Source organism: Neltuma alba, unplaced genomic scaffold, assembly GCF_004799145.2.
Source record: "Neltuma alba isolate B1F8T4 unplaced genomic scaffold, ASM479914v2 tig00012006_pilon, whole genome shotgun sequence".
NCBI lineage: Eukaryota > Viridiplantae > Streptophyta > Magnoliopsida > Fabales > Fabaceae > Neltuma > Neltuma alba.
The window spans coordinates 1-22,402 of NW_021636577.1; the positions used below are offsets into that span (position 1 = coordinate 1).

General features: G+C 32.0%; 3 protein-coding genes and 1 pseudogene across 3 annotated transcripts; 2 read left to right on the forward strand and 2 right to left on the reverse strand.

Annotated features, from left to right (window-relative positions):
* Nucleotides 1-2,431: 2,431 nt before the first annotated feature.
* Nucleotides 2,432-3,096, reverse strand: LOC114720885 (auxin-induced protein PCNT115-like; annotated as a pseudogene).
* A 7,595-nt stretch (nt 3,097-10,691) lies between these two features.
* LOC114720884 (uncharacterized) lies at nt 10,692-11,218 on the forward strand. Its single transcript, XM_028906604.1, has 2 exons — nt 10,692-10,886; nt 10,967-11,218. The coding sequence occupies exons 1-2, from the start codon at nt 10,692-10,694 to the stop codon at nt 11,216-11,218; spliced, it is 447 nt and encodes a 148-aa protein (XP_028762437.1).
* A 389-nt stretch (nt 11,219-11,607) lies between these two features.
* LOC114720883 (probable aldo-keto reductase 2) lies at nt 11,608-14,658 on the forward strand. Its single transcript, XM_028906603.1, has 5 exons — nt 11,608-11,879; nt 11,976-12,176; nt 13,149-13,321; nt 13,447-13,549; nt 14,270-14,658. The coding sequence occupies exons 1-5, from the start codon at nt 11,676-11,678 to the stop codon at nt 14,609-14,611; spliced, it is 1,023 nt and encodes a 340-aa protein (XP_028762436.1). The 5' UTR covers nt 11,608-11,675; the 3' UTR covers nt 14,612-14,658.
* A 1,872-nt stretch (nt 14,659-16,530) lies between these two features.
* On the reverse strand, nt 16,531-18,914 carry LOC114720887 (CRIB domain-containing protein RIC2-like). Its single transcript, XM_028906605.1, has 3 exons — nt 18,790-18,914; nt 17,490-17,636; nt 16,531-16,782 (listed from the first exon to the last, which is right to left on the reverse strand). The coding sequence occupies exons 1-3, from the start codon at nt 18,863-18,865 to the stop codon at nt 16,625-16,627; spliced, it is 381 nt and encodes a 126-aa protein (XP_028762438.1). The 5' UTR covers nt 18,866-18,914; the 3' UTR covers nt 16,531-16,624.
* Nucleotides 18,915-22,402: the final 3,488 nt, after the last annotated feature.

A 22,402-nucleotide genomic window follows, 5' to 3' on the forward strand; every position in this document is an offset into this window, starting at 1 on the left:
AGACTACTGATGAAAGTGATACCTTTGACAACCTTTACACCATAGAATTCTTAAACACCATAACATGTTCAGATTTGCCTCTCCACATAAACTAACCTTGAAAGTTAGAGTACCGATCATGCTGTGAGGAACATTGATCAAGCTTACAGTTTATGCAATGGCACACGCCTTCATTCATAAAGCTTGGTAATATAGTGATCAGGCAATCAGATTGAACTAATCCCAACTAGAAGGTTCTAATTCATAGGATGGACATGAACCCATCAAAAAATAGATGGCTATTTTGCATGTAACGAAGACAGTTCCCAATAGCGTTATCATTTGATATGACTATCAACAAAAGTCAAGGGCAATCTCTTCGACATGTTGGATTATACTTATGCAAGCCAGTTTTCATACATGGTCAATCATATGCTGCTATGTTTAGAGTCAAAAGCATGCAAGGTTTAAATATAATCATTGGTGATGCAGATAGTAGCTCACAAATCACAACCTGAAATGTTGTGTATCAAGAAGTGTTCATGAATGTATAATACAATTGCAATATGCAAGCATCTTTTCATTCATATTGTATTTTCCAATACATAAAGTGTGGATATCATGTTTTCAGTAATGTGCGGTGTGGCACACATTTGAATGGGTGAAATGGAACTTTTCACTTCAAAATTTGCAGCTTAGGTGTAATGGGAATGTCACTGGGTTGATGTGGAAATGACTTACAAAGGTTGCATAATGATATGCAATGTAACGCTTCCCGTGCATCGCATAGGTGACAAATTCTAGTTTTATTCTATAAGTATCAAGATTAATTTTAATCATATTATTAGTGACATTTTCATGATATCAATTTCTGATGTTATTATAATCTTTAATTTCATTCGATTTTTATCATTTTATCAAAATATTAGATGATGTATAATTTATTTTATTTAAGTTGAACATTATTTCCTTTTTTTATTTTTTAAATAGATAAATAATTTTTTCTAAATTATTTAGTTTTCTTACCAATTGATTATAATAAAAGTATTTTAGTCATTATGACATTTCACATTTTCTTTCTTCCTGTTTTCTCTGTCACTCATCCAAGCAGGATGAGTGATAATATTTTCTTTTGAGTTTTCTCTTCTCTTCATTTTTTTCCCTCTCATTTTCTTTCGTCCTAACTTTTCTACCCATATATCCAAGCAAGGAAAAAATGAATTAGGGTCTTATATTTAAGATCATAAACTAACTCTTATATTTACAACCGAAGGTAGTACTCCATTCCCATCAAGATTAAAGGCTTGTTTTTTTTTTTTTTTTTTTTTCTTATTCTCAAAACAATTTTTATAAAATTGTTTTTTAGAACAAGTTTTGCAAACAAAAAACAAAAAAAATTGTTTGGAAAATAATTTTTAAAAAATCACATTTGAAAAATATATATAAAAAATGACTCTTTGACATGTGGTTTACCAGTAGCGATAGGTAGCGAGTAGTAAGTGAGAAGAGAAGAAGATTTCTCTAATTTTTCAAAACAAAAAATAAAAACAAGAAAAAGTGTAAAAGTTGTTTTAGTTTTTTAAAAACATGTTACTATTTTGTGTTTTTTCAAACAATCAAGTAAAAATAAATTATCAAACAAGTTTTTTTGCTTCGTTGTTTTTAAAATAAAAAATTGTTTTCAAAAAACACCCCTAAGATACAACCATAAGATCATGCAGCATATGTCTAACAACTTGAGTGGTCTTTTATTCCCCTTCAGAAATTCATCTTAAATTCTTGCAAACAAAGAACTTCTGGTACCATGTCACCCAAAAAACAAACTTCTTGAACCAAATATCACCTCCTCATGTTCAGAACTCGGTGACGGTGAAGAAAGATTTAAAATATCCCAAACACGAGAGAAGAACTGAGGCTACATATTGTAAAAGAGATGTTCCCAATCCTGACCAATTTTTCATGGGAAAATTTATGCAATGCAACTAAAATAATGCTTCCTATCTTTTCAGTTCAAGAAGGTGGAAGTCTTCTGGAAAAAAATGATATCAGAATCTCTAGCACTCCATATAAAGTTATCCTGCTCACGAGTTTAATATCGTAAACTGGAATTATAAACTAGTAAGAATTTACTTCTATTAATAAATTGGCATTAAAAGTATATAATTAAGTAACTAGAATATATAAAATTGACAATAATTTTATTTAAATATATTTTGAATCCAAATAATTAAAATAAAATTCATTAACTTTCAAAATTTACCGTATTAAACAAAAAAAATTCTATAAAATTCATATATAAAATCTTAAACATAACCGAATCCAAAATTTAGCATAAATTGATATGATTTTATAAATTAGAAACATAAAATGATAAACTTGAGTAAACTCATAAGTTTAATCAAATTTACACTCAAGATTAAAACAACAGACAATCGGAGAGTCAACAGTACTTCTATATAACCAATAAATCATTCGAAAGCCAGAACCAAGAATCATTGTTCTGAAGCTCCTGCAATCTCACAGAATGCTCAACAATTTGGTCAAAATCATTATATGAAAGATGACAAAGAAAAGGACGGACCGTGACTTCAATAGGCACACGATTATCAACACGATGCTGGTAATAGAGATCAATGCGACCGACATCCAGTCTCTTCAAGCTCGCCTCACAAGCCGCTCTCACGTACGCAGGATCACCACGGTCCACGGATATTATCAGCCTTGCCATCCGAAAAGGTGAGTCCGAATTTGGAGGCCGATTCGACTTTCTCCCTCACATCTCCCTTCAACGTCCGTCCGAAGAAATCCACACACAGTTCGTCATAGAATCAGAGAGAACAAAGGCAAAGAAGCAACAAATGAACTGAGAAGTTCATATCGATCACACATACCTTTCCGAGAAGAATTTCATTTGCGTTATTGCCATAAGAATCGGAGTTGTCGAGAAATGTGACCCCGCTTTCGATGGCATGGTGGACCAGAAAGATCATGTCGGGTTCGGGTTTGCCCGGAGCAGACAGGTCCCTGCACCCGAGTCCCTGGGCCGAGACATCGAAGCCTTGTGACCCGAGCTTGATCCGACCCACTTTCGCCATATCTCAGAACAGGGATGAGCTTCTACCGCTTTTACCAGTGTGATTTGTGACCCTGAACTGTTGGACTCCGGTCCTTAAAATAGGAGAAGTACCGGTATTAAATATTTGATAGGGGAAGTACTAATATTAAAATTATAGTTGACCAATTTGAAGAGATTAAAAAAATAAGTTAAGTTAGTTATTTGTAATATATAGGTGTTTTCTTTTCTAAAATATCCTTACTAATCAAGTTTATTGGGTAGAATTACTATTATTAGAAGGACTATCTTAGGAAAAATCTATAAATATGAGAGACAAAGTGGATTAGGGTCTTATAGTTAGAACTAAAATAAAAATCAAATGAAGTCTTATATTAAGGACCGGAGGTAGTATGTGCTATCTATTAAAACCAGTTTGAATGAAAAACTGAAAGTCAGAAACTCAATTCTTTTTATATGTTTACGTAAAGAAACTCCAATTTAGAAGGCTGCAATTTTCCCAATTCTTAATGTTGCTATCTTTATTCACTCATGCACCTAGTATCAATAATTAAAAGGATCATATTGTCCAACCATTGAGATGAAAATAGGTTAGGCCATACCCAAACCTAACTTGATTGGGACTTGATATGGTCTGGTTTGTTTAGAAAATAGGCCAGACTTAAAGCCTATTTAGAGGCCTTTTAAGGTAAATAGATTAGTCTTTTAAATTTAATGTTTGGCTTGAAAGCCTACAGGCTTGGAGTGATTAGATTTTTAGAATTCATTTTAGTAATATATATTAAAATATGTAGGCTTTTTTGTAAGTTTCAATAGGTTCAAAGCCTATTTACAGCCTTTAAAGTTTAAAATATGAGATTTTTTTAAAAGCTTACATTGTAAGTAGATCATTAAAAAGGCTTTAAACCTGCTAAGCCTTTCAAAGGCTCAAGCTTAAGCCTAAAAGAGGGGCAGGGAACCTATATGCAAACTTAGGCCTAAGCTCAGGCTTTAAACTCCCATTGCAGTCTTAGGCCCATTTGGCCAAAACCTGGCATCATCTGATTTGTTTCCATTTCTACCGACCATCCACCAAACTTGCTAACGAAATGATTTATAGATTTAAAAACCATTTCATCATAGTTGAGTCAGATTGGATCAATAAAGAATTGCTATTAAGCCGAAACTTAAAATTAGATCGAGAATCAAAATAATTTTAAGAAAACCTTCGGACCTCATGAGAAAAATGCAGAAAAATTTTAAACGAGACCCTAAAAAGAAAATAAAAAAACTAAACCTTTCAAGAATATAAGCAAATATATTTTTGCACAATTTTGTAGTGCGTTATTTCATTGAAAATTTCATATACACCGTGATGTTATTATTTTCATAATTAAATTTATTATAGATTTATGTCATGTGTGTTTATAGACATGCATGCATATAACTATTTGAATTAAATCCAAATTTATCTCAAAAGTTTTCACTTAAAAGCACAAGCGTCGATAAGTTTTTTGGGATGCAGATTTATTTTAAAAATTTAAAATCATAACAATCTTACCTTTTATCATTTAAAAACTAGTATTAACAGTTAAAATAATAACATAAACATTAATATTTTTAATAGTACCAATGCCACTAGTTTGCCAAAGGCCTTGTAACCTAGTAGTATTGACACTCCTTTGTAAGTGAGAGGTTGCGGGTCTGATCTTGCCTGTAACCTTAGGCTTTTAGTACCGGGCCTTTTAATTAAAAAAAATTTCAAGATAATTTGTAACTTAACCTTAACTATTTTGTTAAAATTTTATTTAATTATTATATCCATTATTGGATTGTCATCTATCTGCGGTCAAACCATGAAAACCGAAACTTAATGACCTTCTTGAATGTTTGATTGGGCTTCTAAAACATTGGAAGAGATATTGATTTATTTACTTTCAAGTGAAAGGGACTGATGCACAACTAATATGCATTTCTAGGTTGTTGGATTTCAAATTTTCTAAATAAAAGTGTTGCGCAGCATTTAAATTCTTTTATTTAATAAAGCGACAAAATGATATATTAAAGAAACAAGAATTTTGAGCACAACATAAGTAAACGAAAAAAAAAATATTTGAACAAAACACTAAAGTGAAGATTCTGAAGCCGAGGAAAACAATCTCTCAACCAATAACAATATCTTGAATAATAATTGAGATTCTAGATGGAATGAATTGTTTTTGAATGCAAATGATCGATATCCAGCTCATTATTAGCCATGGAAAATGAAGAACAATGCATTTAAAGAAGAGCTGATCATAAACACTGCAAGTAAAAGTATGAGGGAACAACCATTTTCTTTTGCCACAACAACTGTTGAATTTGGTGTTTCATTCTAACAAATTACGCCATGACAGTATCTTTGAGAACCACACTTCAACTGGACCAAAATAATTGCCCGTGTACTGTTCTGATTTTTAATATAGTACATAACTATTGAGTTAACTTTGGTTCTAAATATAAGACTCATTTCTTATTTTTATCAAATTTTTCTAAATTATCTTTATAGATACTTCATTAACCACAACCAATTATGAGTGAGGAAAAGATATTAAGAAAGATGATCATGGTGTTTTAAGAAAAAAACATATAATATTTCTTATAATTAACTAACTTACCTAATTTTTTTTAATTTAAAGGTTAAGGTGCAATTTTAACACAACAAGTTTATCCTAAGGGGCACTGGGCACCATAAAGTTTATTGAGGTGCAAAACTATACATGAAGTTGTCAAAAGGGAGCATCTGGCACCATGCCGTTAACATCCATCAGTTTACCTTTAGAGGGGCCCAAAAAGTCAGTTTTAAAGTGCATTTTTAACAACAAAGTTTGCATCAAGGGCCATTAGGCACCATGAAATTTACTTAGGTGTAAAAATATACATGAACTTTGTAAAAGAAAAAAAATAACAAAATTCTTCAACTTCTATAAACGTCCATTAATTGTATTCTTTTAGGTCTCATCAAATGCTATATTTTCTTTCCATCAATTTTTACTTCCAAGTCAATCCATCTTTCTCTCATCATAGTCAACACATATATTCTTTCTGTCATATCATTTTCTTAGCCTCCAAGCCTTTTATATGTATTTAAGCAAAACACATCTTTCCCTTCTAGGATATGAGGTTTATTGCTTGCATCCTAGTACTACTTCTGGTCTTTAATATAGGATGCAATGAACTAATTTGAGGAGATTAAAAATAAATAAATAAATTACTTTAAAATATTATATTTATTGTTTTTTTTCTCCAAATTAATTTTCTTGGTTTGTAAACTAATATATAATTTAATGATGCATATAAATATTTTAGAGAGATCATGTACTATATGCTATTGCGTCAAATGAATAAATAATATAATATTTAAAGTATTTTATTTATTTATTTTAATCTCCTCAAATTAGTCCATTGTATCCTATATTAAGGACTGGAGGTAATACTCAGATGCAAGTAATGAACCTTATATCCTAGAAGGGAAAGATGTGTTTTGCTTAAATACATATAAAAGGCTTGGAGGATCAAAAAACGACATGACAGAGAGAGTGTGCGTGTTGACTATGATGAGAGAAAGATGGATCGGCTTGGAAGTGGAAATTTATAGAGAGAAAATATAGCATTTGGTGAGACCGAAAAGAATAAAATTAATGGATGTTTATGGAAGTTGAAGAATTTTGTCATTTTTTTCCTTTTACAAAGTTCATATATATTTTTACACCCAAGTAAATTTAATGGTGCCTAATGCTCCTTGATGCAAACTTTGTTGTTAAAAATGCACCTTAAAACTGACTTTCTGAGCCCCTCTAACGATAAACTGACGGATGTTAACGGCATGGTGCTAGACGCTCCCTTTTGACAACTTTATATATATTTTTGCACCCAAATAAACTTTATGGTGCCCAGTGCTCCTTAGGGTAAACTTTGTTGTTAAAATTGCACCTTAACCCTTAATTTAATCAAATTAGTTAAATATGTCTTGTATTAAAAACCAAAGAAGTACTACCTTCGGTCCTAATTATAAGACCTAATTGACTAGTTTGAGGAGATTAAGAAAATAAGTTAGTTATTTGTAATAAATAAGTGTTGTCATTCCTAAAATATCCTTACTAATTAAGTGTATTGACTAGAACTATCATTATTAGAAAGACTATCTTGGAAAAAAATACATAAATATGAGAGACAAAATAGATTGGGGTCTTATAATTAGGACTAAACTAAAAGTCAAACGGGATCTTATATTAAGGATCGAATGTAGTATTATTGAAATTCTGCACTGACTCGAAATTAATAAGAAAAAGAGACCAGAATTCTTAAAAAGATGCACTGTCAAAAGTAAGTTTTGAGAAGAAAGTCAAAATAGCAAGTTTTGAGAAAAAAGTCAAACTAGTAAGTTTTGAGGAAAAAAGTCGAACTATTAAGTCTCATTCATAACATCGCTGAGGAGAGCAAGCTTCTCTTCATAAATGACAATATTTCTCTTGACAAGAATCATTGTACAATGAACCAGCGAAGTACTCCGTCGTCACCGTTCATAAGATATTTAAATTCAAAAGAAGCATTCAATTCGGGAAAAGAAAAAAAAAAAACAGGAGGAGAAAACGGCAGCTGATTGAAAAAAGTGCAAATTTAGATGAATAATATGTAAACAACAAATTAATAATGACAAATTATTGATAATTATGGACAAGAATAACTTTTATAAAATATTATAATATAAAAATTATTTTAAAATAATTTCATTTTTTACTTACAACTAAAAAATTTAATATCTATAAATACACACATATATATATTGAATCGATAAGTTTTATAAAATTCTTTGACCAGTCATGGCACTAGTCATTAGTTGTTATTAGTTTGGTTTGGTTTTAATAAAAATCTTTTCTGCTCCCATTTTATTTTTTTTCCCTCTCCTCTTAAAAAGACCCATCCATTCCTCAAAATCCTTTTTTCTTTTGCCAACCCTCAAAATCTAACAGTAACAACAATGTCACGCAAACTAATTGTCGAAACTCGTGGATAAAACAAAAGCCACGTAAGTCTTTTAATTCCAAATCGTAAATCTCCACAAAACTAAAATTACTACCTTTAGCCTTTAGTTATGATATATGGATCATATTTTAATTATTTTAATTTTCTTTCGGCGGAATAGATTATTTCTTTAATAATTCTAAAAAGCTCATTTTTTTCCCTCACAAATCAGCCTTGCGTTCTCGCTACATGAAAGCCGACGTCGTAGTAGAAAAGGCAAAACTACCTGTTTGACCATGGATCTGAGAAGAAAAACAAAGAAGGAAGAGTGAATTCATTTACAGAAGAACCTATTCATTCTACAGCTTCGATCCGAGTCTTGAAGGACGTGATTCCACTGAGTCATTGAACCTTTTAATTAGCTACAAGTACAAAGTGGGCCGCGAGTTTGGGATCACTTTCATATCTATACAGATCGACAGACCATTGAAGCACAGCCTTCTGCCCGGGGTCAAGAACATTGTCGTCCATTGAAGCACAGCCTTCTGCCCGGGGTCAAGAACATTGTCGTCCAGCTTCTCCAAAGAGGATTCTTTTTGTTGGTCAGCAAGCACTTTCTGTTTTTTTGTTGATCATCTTCTAATCGTAACTTCGAAGCTTCTTCAATTGTTTTTCCTCTTACCGAAATTTAAGTCTAGCTTCCTCTTCTAATCATCGTTGTGACTCCAAAGCTTCTTCAAGTTGTTTTTCCTCTTCTTCTTCTTGTAATATTTTTTGGATGTGTCAAAGAAAGGATCCTATATTAATTGGGAACGTGGGAAGATGAAAATAAATTGAGCATTAATCATGGACAGATTTTCCTATTATTATTAGGAATAGGAAAATCAAATATTAAAGAGTTTTAATGTCATAAATGGATTTTCAATGCCTTAAAGATTGAGTGTTTGAAAATTCTTAATAGGTACTCCTCTGGTCCTATTTATAGGGCAGAGAGAAAAGGTTTTTTTTTGTCCTATTTATAAGTCACCTCATTAAATTTTTACTATGACTTTACCATGTTGTCTTTCATTTATTATAGTGTAGATAGTTATTTTTTTGAAAATGGTATATATTAAATAGGGGTAAAATTGGAAAGTTGCTATATTTTAATGAAGAGTTAATGCAGTTTAAAGTTTTTCTTGGTCTGTGTGAAACTTGTTGGAAGTGCCTTATAAATAGGACCAAAGGAGTATTTATTATTTTAATGTGTTGAAAAGTTCAAATATCTGGCAACAGGCCAAGGGCCCCCTCTTTTGTTGAGTGATCTACTTTTTAACCCCCTCAAGCTTAGCTTGCCGTTTGTATTTAAAAAAAAAAAAAAGGTTCAAATATCAAACGGTAGAAGATTCTAAATAAAAACGGTAGGTTTTTATTGCACTTAGAAAGTGCCAAACGGGTTTCAAGACATTTAAACGTCTTGAAGCAATTTGAAATCAGTATGGTCCATTCAAATATCTTTAATGTACTAACCGATCATATATTAAATAATGTTTTTGAAATAGTGAACGGATTCTCTATTTACTTCCAATGTCCATAATATTGCAACGTCCATAAAATTGATGGCATGCATTCAATTTATAAAACTAGCGGTTTAATGTGAAAAGGAGGCTGCCAACGTTTAAAATGAGACCTATAAAAGGGTGTTTCAGTCTAAGGTTTTACATACAATTCTAGAGTTTTCAAGCTCCTCTCTTCCCTCTCTTGTGTGTTTTCTTACCTGCTGAGTTTACTACTATCTTCTGCTGTTCTGCTCACCTTGTTTTACAGGAAGGATTCGTTTAATCCCAGGAAGTACCGCATCCTTATCTACCGGTGGCTGCGGAATAACTCTTAAAGACAGTGTCTTTAGGACGTGACTCGGATTAACTATTTATCTTACAGGTGCTGCTGCCAACACTTCTGACAGAATTTTTAAGTCTAGCTTCCTCTACAAATCGTTGTTGTAACTCCAGAGCTTCTTGAAGTTGTTTCATGTCTTCTTCTGCTTGAACTTTAAGTCTAGCTTCCTCTTCTAATCGTCGTTGTAACTCCAAAGCTTCTTCAAGTTGTTTGTCTTCATCGTCTAACTGTCCTTGTGACTCCAAAGTTTCAAGTTTTCCCCCCTTCTTCCTCTTCTACGTGTTCCAAGTCATCAGTAATAGTAGAAAAAGGAATGGAATCATGGTCATATTATGCACAGTAGTGGACAAATTCCGACATTCATGACCCTACCTTCGAATCCTTAGTTTTTCTCTTTTGTTTACGGGTTTTCTTATTTGTTGTTTTCTTCGTATGTTTTGCACTATCACTTCCTCTTTCCTTAAGGCCTTTCTCTGAATCATAAGCAAGCTGGGCTAAAATTGTTCTTGCTGCATCATACTCCTTCATCGCCTCTTTCCCAACCAAATCTTCCACATGTGCCTGAAAAGAGTATAACAAGAAGAAAGATAGTGATGGGAATCAGAAAAGAAATAGAAGATTCCAAGACAATTTAAAGATTTTTGGGAGTGGAGAAGGGTGGAATGGGTTAGAGTGTTTATGTGGATAGCCTTTAACAATAGACTTCTTACTAATGCTTGGAGGAGTTCTTGGGCTAACACTTCGCCTTTATGTTTGCATTGTAACTGTGAGATAGAAGATGGTATGCATATTTTACGGGACCGTTCTTATGCTAGAAAAGTTCGGTTGGATTTGGTATCATCCTCAATTTTTTGCAGCTGATAGAAGGGATTGGTTTGCTCTGAATCTGAAGAAGGATATGGGCAGATACTCTGATGATAATGGGACCTTATGTGGGGAATTACCATCTGGAGGTTATGGTTATGGCGCAACAGTGTGACTTTCAATAGTGATTCCCAAGAACCTACGGAACTGGTGAATATGATTCTGCACTCACAAAAACATTATGTGCAGGTGAAAGAATTTAATTCTACAAACACAAGGCAGAATCCCCATCATTCTTTGTTGTGGCAACCACCAAGCTCGGGATGGGTCAAGTTGAATGGAGATGGTGCTATGTCATCTGTAAGCATGAGAGCTGGATATGGAGGAGTATTAAGAGACAGTACTGGTTGTTGGATAGCTGGGTTTACTCATCATCTAGGAGTCTGTGGTGCCTATGAAGCTGAAGATTGGGCAGTGTTTAAGGGTCTCTCATTTGCTTGAGAATTGGGATTCAATAGGATGATTCTAGAATCAGATAATTTCCCATTGATTGAGCTGTTGGAAGGCAGTAGAAACGAAGTAAATGGCAGCTTGGTTTTTCTGCAAATTCAAAATCTCTTGGGAAAACCTTGGGAGTTACAGTTTCACTACGTCCCAGGTGAGAGGAATCAATTAACTGATGCCTTAGCCAAATATGGGCTATCAAGGTCTACAATTTTGGATGGCTGCCCGCTGCACTTAAGGACAATAGTGGATAGAGGATAGAGCGTGTAGGGGATTAACTTCCCCTTGGTTTGGTAACTTTATTTTGGGCTTAGCCCTTGGTGTAACCAAGAAAACAAAAAGACAAAAAAAGAATGGATAATACACTATAACTGCCTCCCTCCCAATCCGGTGCTTCTAGGTCAGTGGCACAGGGTAACATAAGCACACAAGAAGCTCATCCCTGTCCTGAGAGATGGCGAAAGTGGGTCGGATCAAGCTCGGGTCACAAGGCTTGGAGGTTTCGGCCCAGGGACTTGGGTGCAGGGATCTCTCTGCTCCCGGCAAGCCCGAGCCCGACATGGTCGCTCTGATCCGCCACGCCATCCAAAGCGGTGTCACATTTCTCGACACCTCCGATTTTTACTTCCGTAACGCTAATGAAATTTTTCTCGGAAAGGTATGATCGATACCAACTTCACAGTTCATTCTGTTGCTTCTACGTGTTTGCTCGGTCTGATTCTATGACGAACTGTGTGGGGATTTCTTCGGACAGGCGTTGAAGGGAGACGTGAGGGAGAAAGTTGAATTGGCCTCCAAATTCGGACTCACCTTTGCCGATGGCAAGCTTGATATCCGTGGCGATCCTGAATACGTTAGAGCGGCTTGTGAGGCCAGCTTGAAGAGACTGGACGTCAGTTGCGTTGACCTCTATTACCAGCATCGTGTTGATAATCGTGTGCCTATTGAAGTCACGGTCCGTCCTTGTTTTGCTTTTGATATTCTTTTCTCTGGGTAACTTACAGTTTTCCCGTCCGGTTTGTGTTATCTAAGCATTTTACTTACAATTTGAACTTGTTGCTTTGTTCCTGGGGAATTGTCGGGATTAACATAGACATTTGATTTAAATAGTGTGTGTTAAAACTAAACTTTTTTACCATTGTAGCTTTCATGTAGTGATTTGGACCAAATTGTTAAGCATTGTTTGGGATTGCGGAAGCTTTACAATAATGGTTCTTGGTTCTGGCTTTCGATAATTTGTTAGTTATGAAGAATGATATTGTGATATTACTTTTCTTACAAGGCTTCCACCTTCTTGAACGCTTTTCTCACAATTACTCACCTCTGTTTTTCACTCATGTTTTGGATATTTTGAATATTCAACAGTTGTTTCGGCTGAAAGATGTGATGCAGTTTGATAATTTTTAATGTTTAGATTTTGGTTGACTTCAGGTGGAAAACCAATTTAATGCCGTAAGTGTAAGAAAACAGGGTCTTAATGGTTTCTTTGAAATGTCACTTTGATATTTAGCTATGTGCTTATAACTACTAATCTTTCTTCACCTTACCTGAGTTCTGAATATGAAGGCGTGATATTTGGTCCTAGAAGTATGTTTACTTTGGCATCATGGTGCTAGAAATTTGTTATTTGCAGAATGGGGCAATGGAACTTTTGGCTATTCATGTGTGGCTTAGTTATCGATTTGGTCCCTCAAGTTTTTTTTTTTTTTTTTAATTTAAGGTCAGGAGTCCCTCAAGGTTTATTTTATCAATGTAGCCCTTTATGTTTTATGAAGTTATCATGTTGCCAATGTAGAACAGCCGATTGTCGACAGTTTTGAGAATTTGTCAATGGTTTTGAAAGTTTTTGTTTTCTCCTTGACAGCATATCTTTGCTTATCTGTATGATCTAAAATTATTAACTTATTCCTGCATTGTTTACTCTAAGATTGGGGAACTCAAGAAACTTGTTGAGGAGGGAAAAATTAAATATATTGGTTTGTCTGAGGCCTCAGCTTCAACAATTAGAAGAGCACATTCTGTTCATCCTATAACAGCTGTGCAATTGGAGTGGTCCTTATGGGCAAGAGATGTGGAGGAAGATATAGTTCCAACTTGCAGGTGAAATTTGAAACGGACGACAATTCTATTTTATAATATTCATATTTTCCTCTCTATTGGAGCTTTTGATTATCAGTTATCATATAATTTTGTGACCTCTAATTTTGCATATATGATGTTCTTAGGGAGCTAGGCATTGGAATTGTAGCATACAGTCCTCTTGGGCGAGGATTCTTTACATCAGGAGCGAAGGTGGTTGAAAGCTTTTCTGAAAATGATTTTCGAAAGGTTTGTGTTTATTCTTATGCAATATAGTTGCATTTGTTGTAATAAACTAGCCTAGCTTCTACCGGTAATTCCTTCATTTTTCAATCAATCATTGTCTGAAATTTCAAGGTCTTTGAATGTGAGAGTCAACCATAGAGTTAGCTATTTCTGACCCTGATTTTTACTTACAAACTTACAATTACAGTGACTGAATGATAAATGAATGCCATCGCGAAATTAGTTGATTATCTAAATTAAACTCTGTGTGTGTGTGTATCATCAATTCAATAAACTTTATATAGTGGTTTTCCCTCTCCTCCTGACTACCCTCAGATTCTTCTCCTTTTCAACATGCCAAAATCATTCTACTTCTCACGTTTGGATTACTTTTGACTTTTGATATGGCAAAATCATTCTCCCAGAGGATTGTTGCTATAAAGAAATCTTTGAGTTGGCAAAATAATCTTGAAGAACAACGATAAACGTATGCACCTCTGACTAGTTAAATATCATATTTTGCCCATAATTAGCAATGTCCATTATTGATTGATTGAAATCTAGATGTAATTTTATTGAATTCTGTATTCAAACATTTTGGGGATATGTAATGCATGAAACTTGCATCTCTATGCTCATAACCTGTTCTCTCTCGATCTCTTTCTAAGTTCACCATATATATTCACTTCTGTGTCGGATTGTGATCCAATTTTCTTTTATGCATATATTTTGACTTCATTGCAGCGTCTCCCTAGATTCCAACCTGGAAACCTGGAGCACAATAATATTGTATTTGAGAGGGTCAATGAAATGGCTAAAAGAAAGGGATGCAGTACTTCCCAGTTAGCATTGGCCTGGCTTCATCATCAGGGAAACGATGTGTGCCCTATTCCTGGAACTACAAAAATTGAGAACTTCAATCAAAACATTGGGGCTTTGTCAATTGAACTCACTCCACAAGAATTGGCAGAGCTTGAGTCTTTTGTTGCTGCTGATGCCATTAAAGGAGATAGAGCTGCTGTTGGATCAGCTCCATGGCAGCACTCTGACACTCCCCAACTTTCTTCTTGGCTAGCTGCAAAATGAATTATGTTCCTTGTACCATCTATTATGTGTCATAGGAATAAACTAAAGATTTGGGAATAGAAGTTGGCCGATTTAATGAGAATTTGGCCCATGCCCAATTGCCCAATGATGGTGTGGTTTTGATCTCATTGTCAGTGTATGAATTTTATTGGTGGGTAATTTATAAGCATCTATGTATGCATTCATGTAAATCTATGATGTTTTGAATTTAACATATTAGAGTATTAATATTTTAATAAAAAGCACCCTTAAAACTTTGGTTTTAATTTGAGGAAGTTACTTTGATTGTGAAGTTAATATTTTAATTAACTATATCTCTGCGATTTATGATTTTTTTTTTTCAAACTATTCATATTGCTGACACATGTTATGGAAGTTTCTAAGGTTTGATAGGAATGATTAACGAGATTATTTTAGAAAAATTCATACACATTCTTAACAAATAAATAATTGGAAGAATCTCCAAAAAATATGTTTAAATTTCAAAATTTTAGATCAGTTTTGTTTACTATTTTTTTAATAAGAATTAACAATATTCGAAAAGTAAATGATAACATATTTTTACAATCATTCCTAACTTGAGATTTTCAAATTTTAGAGGTATTTTTTTGAAATTGTTTCTAAATAATTTAACTAATTTTTTTAATATCTATAAATTAGTTATTTAGCTCATATGTTAAATGTTAAGTATTGAAGTGAGTTTTTTTTTTTTAAATGTTTTTTTAGTGGTCAATACTCACCAAAGTCAAAGGCACACGTAACATTTTACAAGCGAAAATTTACAATCAAGAATCATGGATTTGAGAGTATCATAATATATTTGTAAGAATTTATTGTAATTTGTAAATAATTCTCTTACTTGATTGCAAAAAAGGAATAAATTTCTTACTTGATACTTCTTTGTATTTTTTTTTTTTGTATAACTCAAGGTATCATCAGATCACTTTAGATTTTAGATTAATTTTTATGAAGCCGAGATGTGTTTTCTTTTTTCACGAGGGTGAGACTCTTTACCTGTTGCGGTGTTGCTCCTTCTTTGTAATTTTTTTTTTAAAAAATTTTTTGCTCTCTTCTCCTACGCAGTCTTACAGAAGTTACTAAATCAAGAGCGTGGAGCCGTCTAAAACTATGAAATTGACGTGAAAAAATTTGTTAAAAACAGACTCTTTCAATGATATTTATAAATATGTGTTTGGCAAGAAAATGATATTATAAATACTGAAATTCGTACTAAGCTATGCGAATGCCTGTGAGACAACTTTAATTAATCCCATTCTTTTTGTTTTTTTTTTTTTTTCCATAACTCACATACTCATTACACCTTCTATTAAGAACTCCAATTTGTAATTTGACTATTAATAAAATTTCAAAAGAGGGGTTGGCATCAGTTAGGCTACAACGTACCAACTCATTTCCTTTTGTCATCTACAAATTACAATTAGTGTAGAAGGGGAAAAAAATAAAACAAAACCATGGAGCAACTAATAGTAAGTGACACATAAAAATGATTGACAAAAATATTTTTGTTCAAAATGGCTTCATGGCAATGATACCAATACATTGTTGAATTAATTACAAGAAATATAATTCTTTCATGCTAAGTTATAAGAAATCTAATTCTTTTTTTTTTAAAAGCTGTATAAGAAATCTAATTCAATACCTTGCTAAATTTCAACAACTACATAATGTTCTATCTCCAATACCCAAAAAAAAAAAAAGGGAAAAATTGTACCAATAGTCCATTATTTTTATAAAGGATCTTTTTCTTTTGTAACCTTAAGGTTGTTAACAAAAGATGCTAACATTGAAAATTTCAATATTAATAAAATATTCTCACATGATGATATGCTAAGCTTAATTTTCAAAAATAATAATAAGCAACACACAAAAATATTATTATTTGAGACTAAGAATGTTAAGGTTAGAGGAACGGAAGGATATATTATAAAAATTAAGGGATTAGATCGAAATCCTGTATAAAATTAGAGCATCAAACAAACACATTCATAAAAATTAATGTTGAACATGAAAAAATTCAGTTTGGATCCAAGCCAAGTCTTGATTTGTGGTGACAGAGCCATCGAGTCCTATGTGCGTAACATGCTTCACATCTGTGGGATACCCTATCTCCATTTCACCAGCTTTCATCTCCGCAATTTCATCTCTACGAACTGAAAAAATACTTACCACAAGATGATTCAATGATTTATCTACATATAGCTAGATAACTAATTTGCAAGTATTTAAAAAGTTAGTTAAGTTAATTATTTGTAATAAATTGATGTTACCTTTTCTAAAATACTTTTGTTAATTATGAACATTGGAACTATCTATTAATAGAGACTCCTTAATATATATAATTATTATAGAGATTATTTGGGAGAAAAATAGATAAATATTGGATGCAAAGTACATCGGGGTCTTCCAACTGAGAAAAAGATAAATTGGAATCTTATATATAAGATCAAATTAGAGTCTTATATATAAAAATTTAGATTTTATAATGAGCCTAGCTTAAACAATAATACCTCCAGTCCTGAATATAAGAGTTAAATAACTAATTTATAAAAATTAAAAAAATTAATTAAGATAGTTATTTACAATAACTAGATGCCATCTTCCTAAAATACTCCTATCAATCATATGCATTGAAATTACTATTTCATGAACTCATCAATATGTGCAATCACAATAAAGATTACTTGAGAGTAAAATGGATAAATATTGAAGACACAATAAACAATATAACTCATTTCTCAAATTCCATTTTGCTGCATGAATCACTTCAAAGAAAAAACATACACAAGACGTTAATTAAACCTATCTATATGAACGATATATATAAAAGAAAATGAATAAAATATTGGGTCCCACTCACATAATGGATGAGAAAAACTCTTGATTCTCCTTATGAGTCGATGTAGGCCACCAGTTATTTTAGGCTTTTGGAAAGCCACAAACCCAAATGATCCGTTGCTTCTCTTCATTTCACGCCTATACCACTTTTCTTTTCTTCCTTGTCTTCCTTACACATATTACAAAATCTCAAATTACTCATGGTATAATTGCAGTATATAACTAGGTAGTTTGAAAATCATAGTGATTATTAAACCGGTCAAGATATTAATTCAAGAGCAAGTGGTTTAATCATGATTAAATGAGGGCCAACAGAATCATGAGTAGAATAATACAATTTATCTAAAATTTAAAAAAAAATTATATATAACATTTGTGATTTAAAGAATGCCACTTTTTTCCTTCTACTTTTTTTAATTCAAAATGATGTCGTTTTATACTCAGCAAGTGAAAAAAATAATATGAAATTCAACGTGGTTTCAAAACTCTTGATCAGATCCATGAAGTGACTGGTTTGCCTGTTTATCAGTCTGATCGGTCAATTCAAGTTGAATTTTAATATCATGATATATAAGCATACCGCAGAGTTGGCCTTGTGGCCTAGTGCACTTTACATAAAATTGTCAGCAAGATGAAACTTGTGTCTTCTGACCAGTAAGAGAGAATTTCATGATGCCAAGTCATAAAACTATTGGCATGTATGTTGTCCATTACACAATAAACTGAACAAGATGTGCATACAAAAGACAAACAACGTTCAAAGAAAGATATTATTATGAAGATGATAATATGGGTTTAACTCACAAACATTTGACCTATTCCACCTTTGAGCCAAGTAAATCAATGTTTGATCAATATTTAGAACTGTTTCAAGAAAAACGGTATATATTTAGTTCCAGGTGAAGGAAAGGCAAGATATATAGCGCTTGATTTGTGCCCCAGCCAAATTTATTCCGTACATCTCTATTTATATATATATATATATATATATATAGATAAAGGATTTATAAAGCTATCAATCGTAAAATTTGAACTTAAGATTTCAATATTTTGTTGTCAAATTAATTTATATATTTTGCAAATGAACCTCGTATTTCATATATGAACAAATCGATAACTTGAAAGGAGGTTTTGATTAAAAGGGGGAGATTTTGTACGCAGATGGGATCTAATAGATATAAGAAAACTTAATCATATTTTAAATCAATAATACTCAAATTTAGATTAATATATACATAGATAGTGCTGAACGTCATATATTATAATGTTGTTACCAAAAAAAAAAAGCTATAAGATGAATACAAAACAATAACTGAAATTACCTAATTCAAGACTCGAAGGGGAGGAACATGAGAAGGAAAATGGAAGAACAAGTAATCGTTCTATGCGGTCTCTCATTTCTTCTATGGTATTATGAATGGCTTCAATCCAAGACCTCACTGCATCTTCCAGTTATATATCTATTTATGGAGGAGGACTTAATTACAAGATTATGGCTTTAGGAGCAAGCTGGCTCGAATGATACCAATTACTTATTGCGCATTGAAGTTTGGTATGTTAGAGAAGAGGGGTATACATATTATAATAATGAAGTGGTTGTTAGAGTTGTTAAAACAGTTGATTAAACTGTGCAACTCAACCATTTTGTTCCTCCTTAAGAATATGTTTGGTAAGGTGGAGTTATTTTCAGACAAGTGGAAAAAGGGAGTGGCAAAGAGAGCTATGCTTGTAGGGGAATTAAAGCCAATTTTAAGCTACAAATGTGTTTGGTAGATAGCAAGAAATTATAAAGTGTTAGCTTATTTATTTTGATTATGCTCCTGCTGATCCTAAATGTAAGAGTTAGATAATTAATTTGTTAATATTAAGAAAATAAATTAAATTAGTTCTTTGTAAGAAATTTGTATTGATTTTTTTAAAATATCCTTTTTAATAATCTACAATGGATACTAATCCCCGGATGAAGATTTTCGTTAATACACGCAATTAATAGGAAAAGTTAAGGAAAAAAGGAATTAACACTATTGTTAATATATGAACAAAAATAATGATCTTCAACGTTTGAATTCATGCTTTGAATTCTTATGTTTAGCAAGCGCAACTCTTTTCTAGCTATATGCAATATATCTTTCATGTTGAAAACTTTTTACACATAGTTGAGGATAGGATATAAGTAGTTGAAGAAGAGTTATGCCTATTGAGAATGATTGCACCAAGTTCTTTCGGCTAAAAACAATTTTGCCAAATGAGGACTTTCCTTAGTTTCCCTTAAAAAAGGAGAAATTGGAGTCATTATTTTTTATCTATACTTCTAAGAGGTTTTAATTCTAGTCTTTATATTTTTAATGAGTTTTTATTTTAGTCTTTATATTTTTAAAGATTTTTTTATTTTGTTCTTCACATACGTAAATCCAAATCCTTATAAAATTATAAAGACTAACATTTTGGATGGGAAAAACTATAGGGACAAAAACCAAAGACTTGAAAGTTGAAACTGTAGAGACTAAGACAAAAATTCCATCAAGTTGTAAGCAATAACAAAAATATTATATTTAAATCCAAAACAAACTTTTTTTACTAATACTTTCATCTAAGAACATATGCCAAACAAAGTGGGTATGAATGACCTAGGCGCTATAATGGTACCAATAATCTCACCATAACAACAAGAATGTGTGTATGTGTTAAAAGCGTCATAAATACAATAGACTCTTTCATAATCCTTTAAAAGATCTCAAGTAGTAATGATTTTCCTATGTGAAATCAGATCCTCTCTAAATGATGCTCGCATCGCTTATGTACTACGATTTTTTTAATTATTTAAATAAATAATTAAACACGATTCACTTTTAGTTTTCATGAGTCATGATGAGCTTATTGATTTTTAAGAGTATTTTTTTTTGTGGTTCTTATATTACTTTCATTATTCATCACCTAATTATCTGAAAAAAAAAGAGCCAATAATTGAAGCTGTCTTAACTTACGTGCCTATCCACATTCCACACCGATCGAGTAGGTTTCAAGGCAGTCCCGCAAATCAAATCCAAACACCACCATCAATTTTTCTTTCTACCCAAGTCAGCCTATTTTAGTACTAATTCTTCTTTCATATGTACACACTTCATTAAGAAAAAATATTGAATGGTTGAGATTCAATATTTTATAAATTCAATTTAGTTTTCAATTTTTTGTAGTCTACAGTGTTAATTGTTTAGATTAAATTTTGTTTATTTATTTTTATGTAACATTATAATTGTAATTTTATAAATTATTAAACCTTAACCATTCATTTGATAATCTAGTGATGGGCATGGATGAGGAGGGGAAAAAAAGGAGGAAAAAGACGAGGAAAGAATCCAAATTCAAGAAACACTAAGAAATAATAATTATGATTTGATTTATTGATTATCAAGTGGACACTTGGGAAGAGTTTTTTAGGAAATAAAAAATAAAGACTTGAGAAAAAAAATTCAATTTGTGACACACTTAATAAGAAAAAATTAAATCAAACAACTTTTATACTAAGGGTGAGGCGGGTAATTTTGACTTGCTCTTTCCAATCTTGATTATAGGACAAAATTGCAAATTTCATATTTTCCCCAGATCTTGCCCCCCTTTTATTTATTGCTGCTCTTATTATATTTAATAAAGTTGGCATGCTTTTAATTTCAATATAAATTATTCTCTCTTATTTTTTATTCCATCCAAACAAAAAATAAGAGTTTCAAATAATTTTTTAGGATTACGTTGGTCGTTATAATTTGATCTAATTTTAGTTTTAGTCCTTGTAGTTTCAAATCATTAATTTTGATTTCTACGTTTTCATAAGGACTTAATCTGAATTTAAGGATAAAGACCAAAATCAAAACCTATTAAAAAATAAACTTAGACAAAAAAATTATAAACCTATAGAAATCAAAAACCAATAGTTTAAAATTCCAGGGATTAAAACTAAAAATTTAATCAAATGATGAGAACTAATAATGATATTGACTCCTTTTTTGTTTGATTATAAAACAAATTGGCTCATACATGATAACACAACATGCAAGACATGAGCAGCTATACAACAATAGGTGGAAACCATCTTTGCTTAGGTTTACAACACTTCACATATTGTCTGCAACTCTCTAGGCAGTTCCTGATAATTCTTTTATATATGCGCGTGTGTAATATTATGCAAGTTTGTGGGGGCAATAACTCCCACAAGATTTTTTAAATTTTTTTCCTTCATACAAATAATATAATTTCTAATTATACTTGACTTTGGCTTTCATATTTAGACATATTTATTGTCTACTTTATAGTTATCTTGTGCTCTAGCTAATTATCACTCAACCTTGCTTTAAAGAGAACAAAGAACATTTTGATTAATAACACAATAATCGCAATGGATACAATGAACTCTTCTAAGGGTTGAGATTACACATGATATAAGGACCTATTATGAACCTCCCCTTTTGATGTGGACTATGATCATCCATCACACTCAAAGCCACACAAGACCTCAAATCAACTACACCGTCCGTTCAAAATATTACTTCCGGTATTTAATATTCCTCTAATTCTAAATATAAGACCTATTTTGTAATGTAATTTGCATTACAAAATGGGTTTTATATTTAGGATTTAGGAGCAGAGGAGTATAAGATTTATCTAATTAATTTATGAAAATAAAAAAATCTAAATAAATCACTTAATTATATCATATATTACATTATCTCTTTGAAATACTTATGTGCATCATTAGATTATATATCAATTTATAAGTTAGATAAATTAGTTTGGAAAAAAAGATAAATATAAATACTTTAAAGAGAATTGTAATGAGGTACCAAAGAAAGATAATAATTATTATTAAGTCCAAATAACAAAAGAACATTTGTCATTTACTGCCTTAAAACTTGTTATTGTAAGCTGCTTTGTTATCACTAA

Bases quoted from the DNA above. Each gene is read 5' to 3' on its own strand.
- LOC114720884 (XM_028906604.1), top strand. From the start codon at position 10,692: ATGGTATGCATATTTTACGGGACCGTTCTTATGCTAGAAAAGTTCGGT. The intron at 10,887-10,966 runs GTGTGACTTTCA...CATTATGTGCAG, and splicing joins GTTATGGTTATGGCGCAACA to GTGAAAGAATTTAATTCTAC.
- LOC114720883 (XM_028906603.1), top strand. From the start codon at position 11,676: ATGGCGAAAGTGGGTCGGATCAAGCTCGGGTCACAAGGCTTGGAGGTT. The intron at 11,880-11,975 runs GTATGATCGATA...TTCTTCGGACAG, and splicing joins ATGAAATTTTTCTCGGAAAG to GCGTTGAAGGGAGACGTGAG. The intron at 12,177-13,148 runs GTCCGTCCTTGT...GTTTACTCTAAG, and splicing joins GTGTGCCTATTGAAGTCACG to ATTGGGGAACTCAAGAAACT.
- LOC114720887 (XM_028906605.1), bottom strand. From the start codon at position 18,865: ATGAGAGACCGCATAGAACGATTACTTGTTCTTCCATTTTCCTTCTCA. The intron at 17,637-18,789 runs GTAATTTCAGTT...AATATGTGTAAG, and splicing joins CCCTTCGAGTCTTGAATTAG to GAAGACAAGGAAGAAAAGAA. The intron at 16,783-17,489 runs GTGAGTGGGACC...GTATTTTTTCAG, and splicing joins GAGTTTTTCTCATCCATTAT to TTCGTAGAGATGAAATTGCG.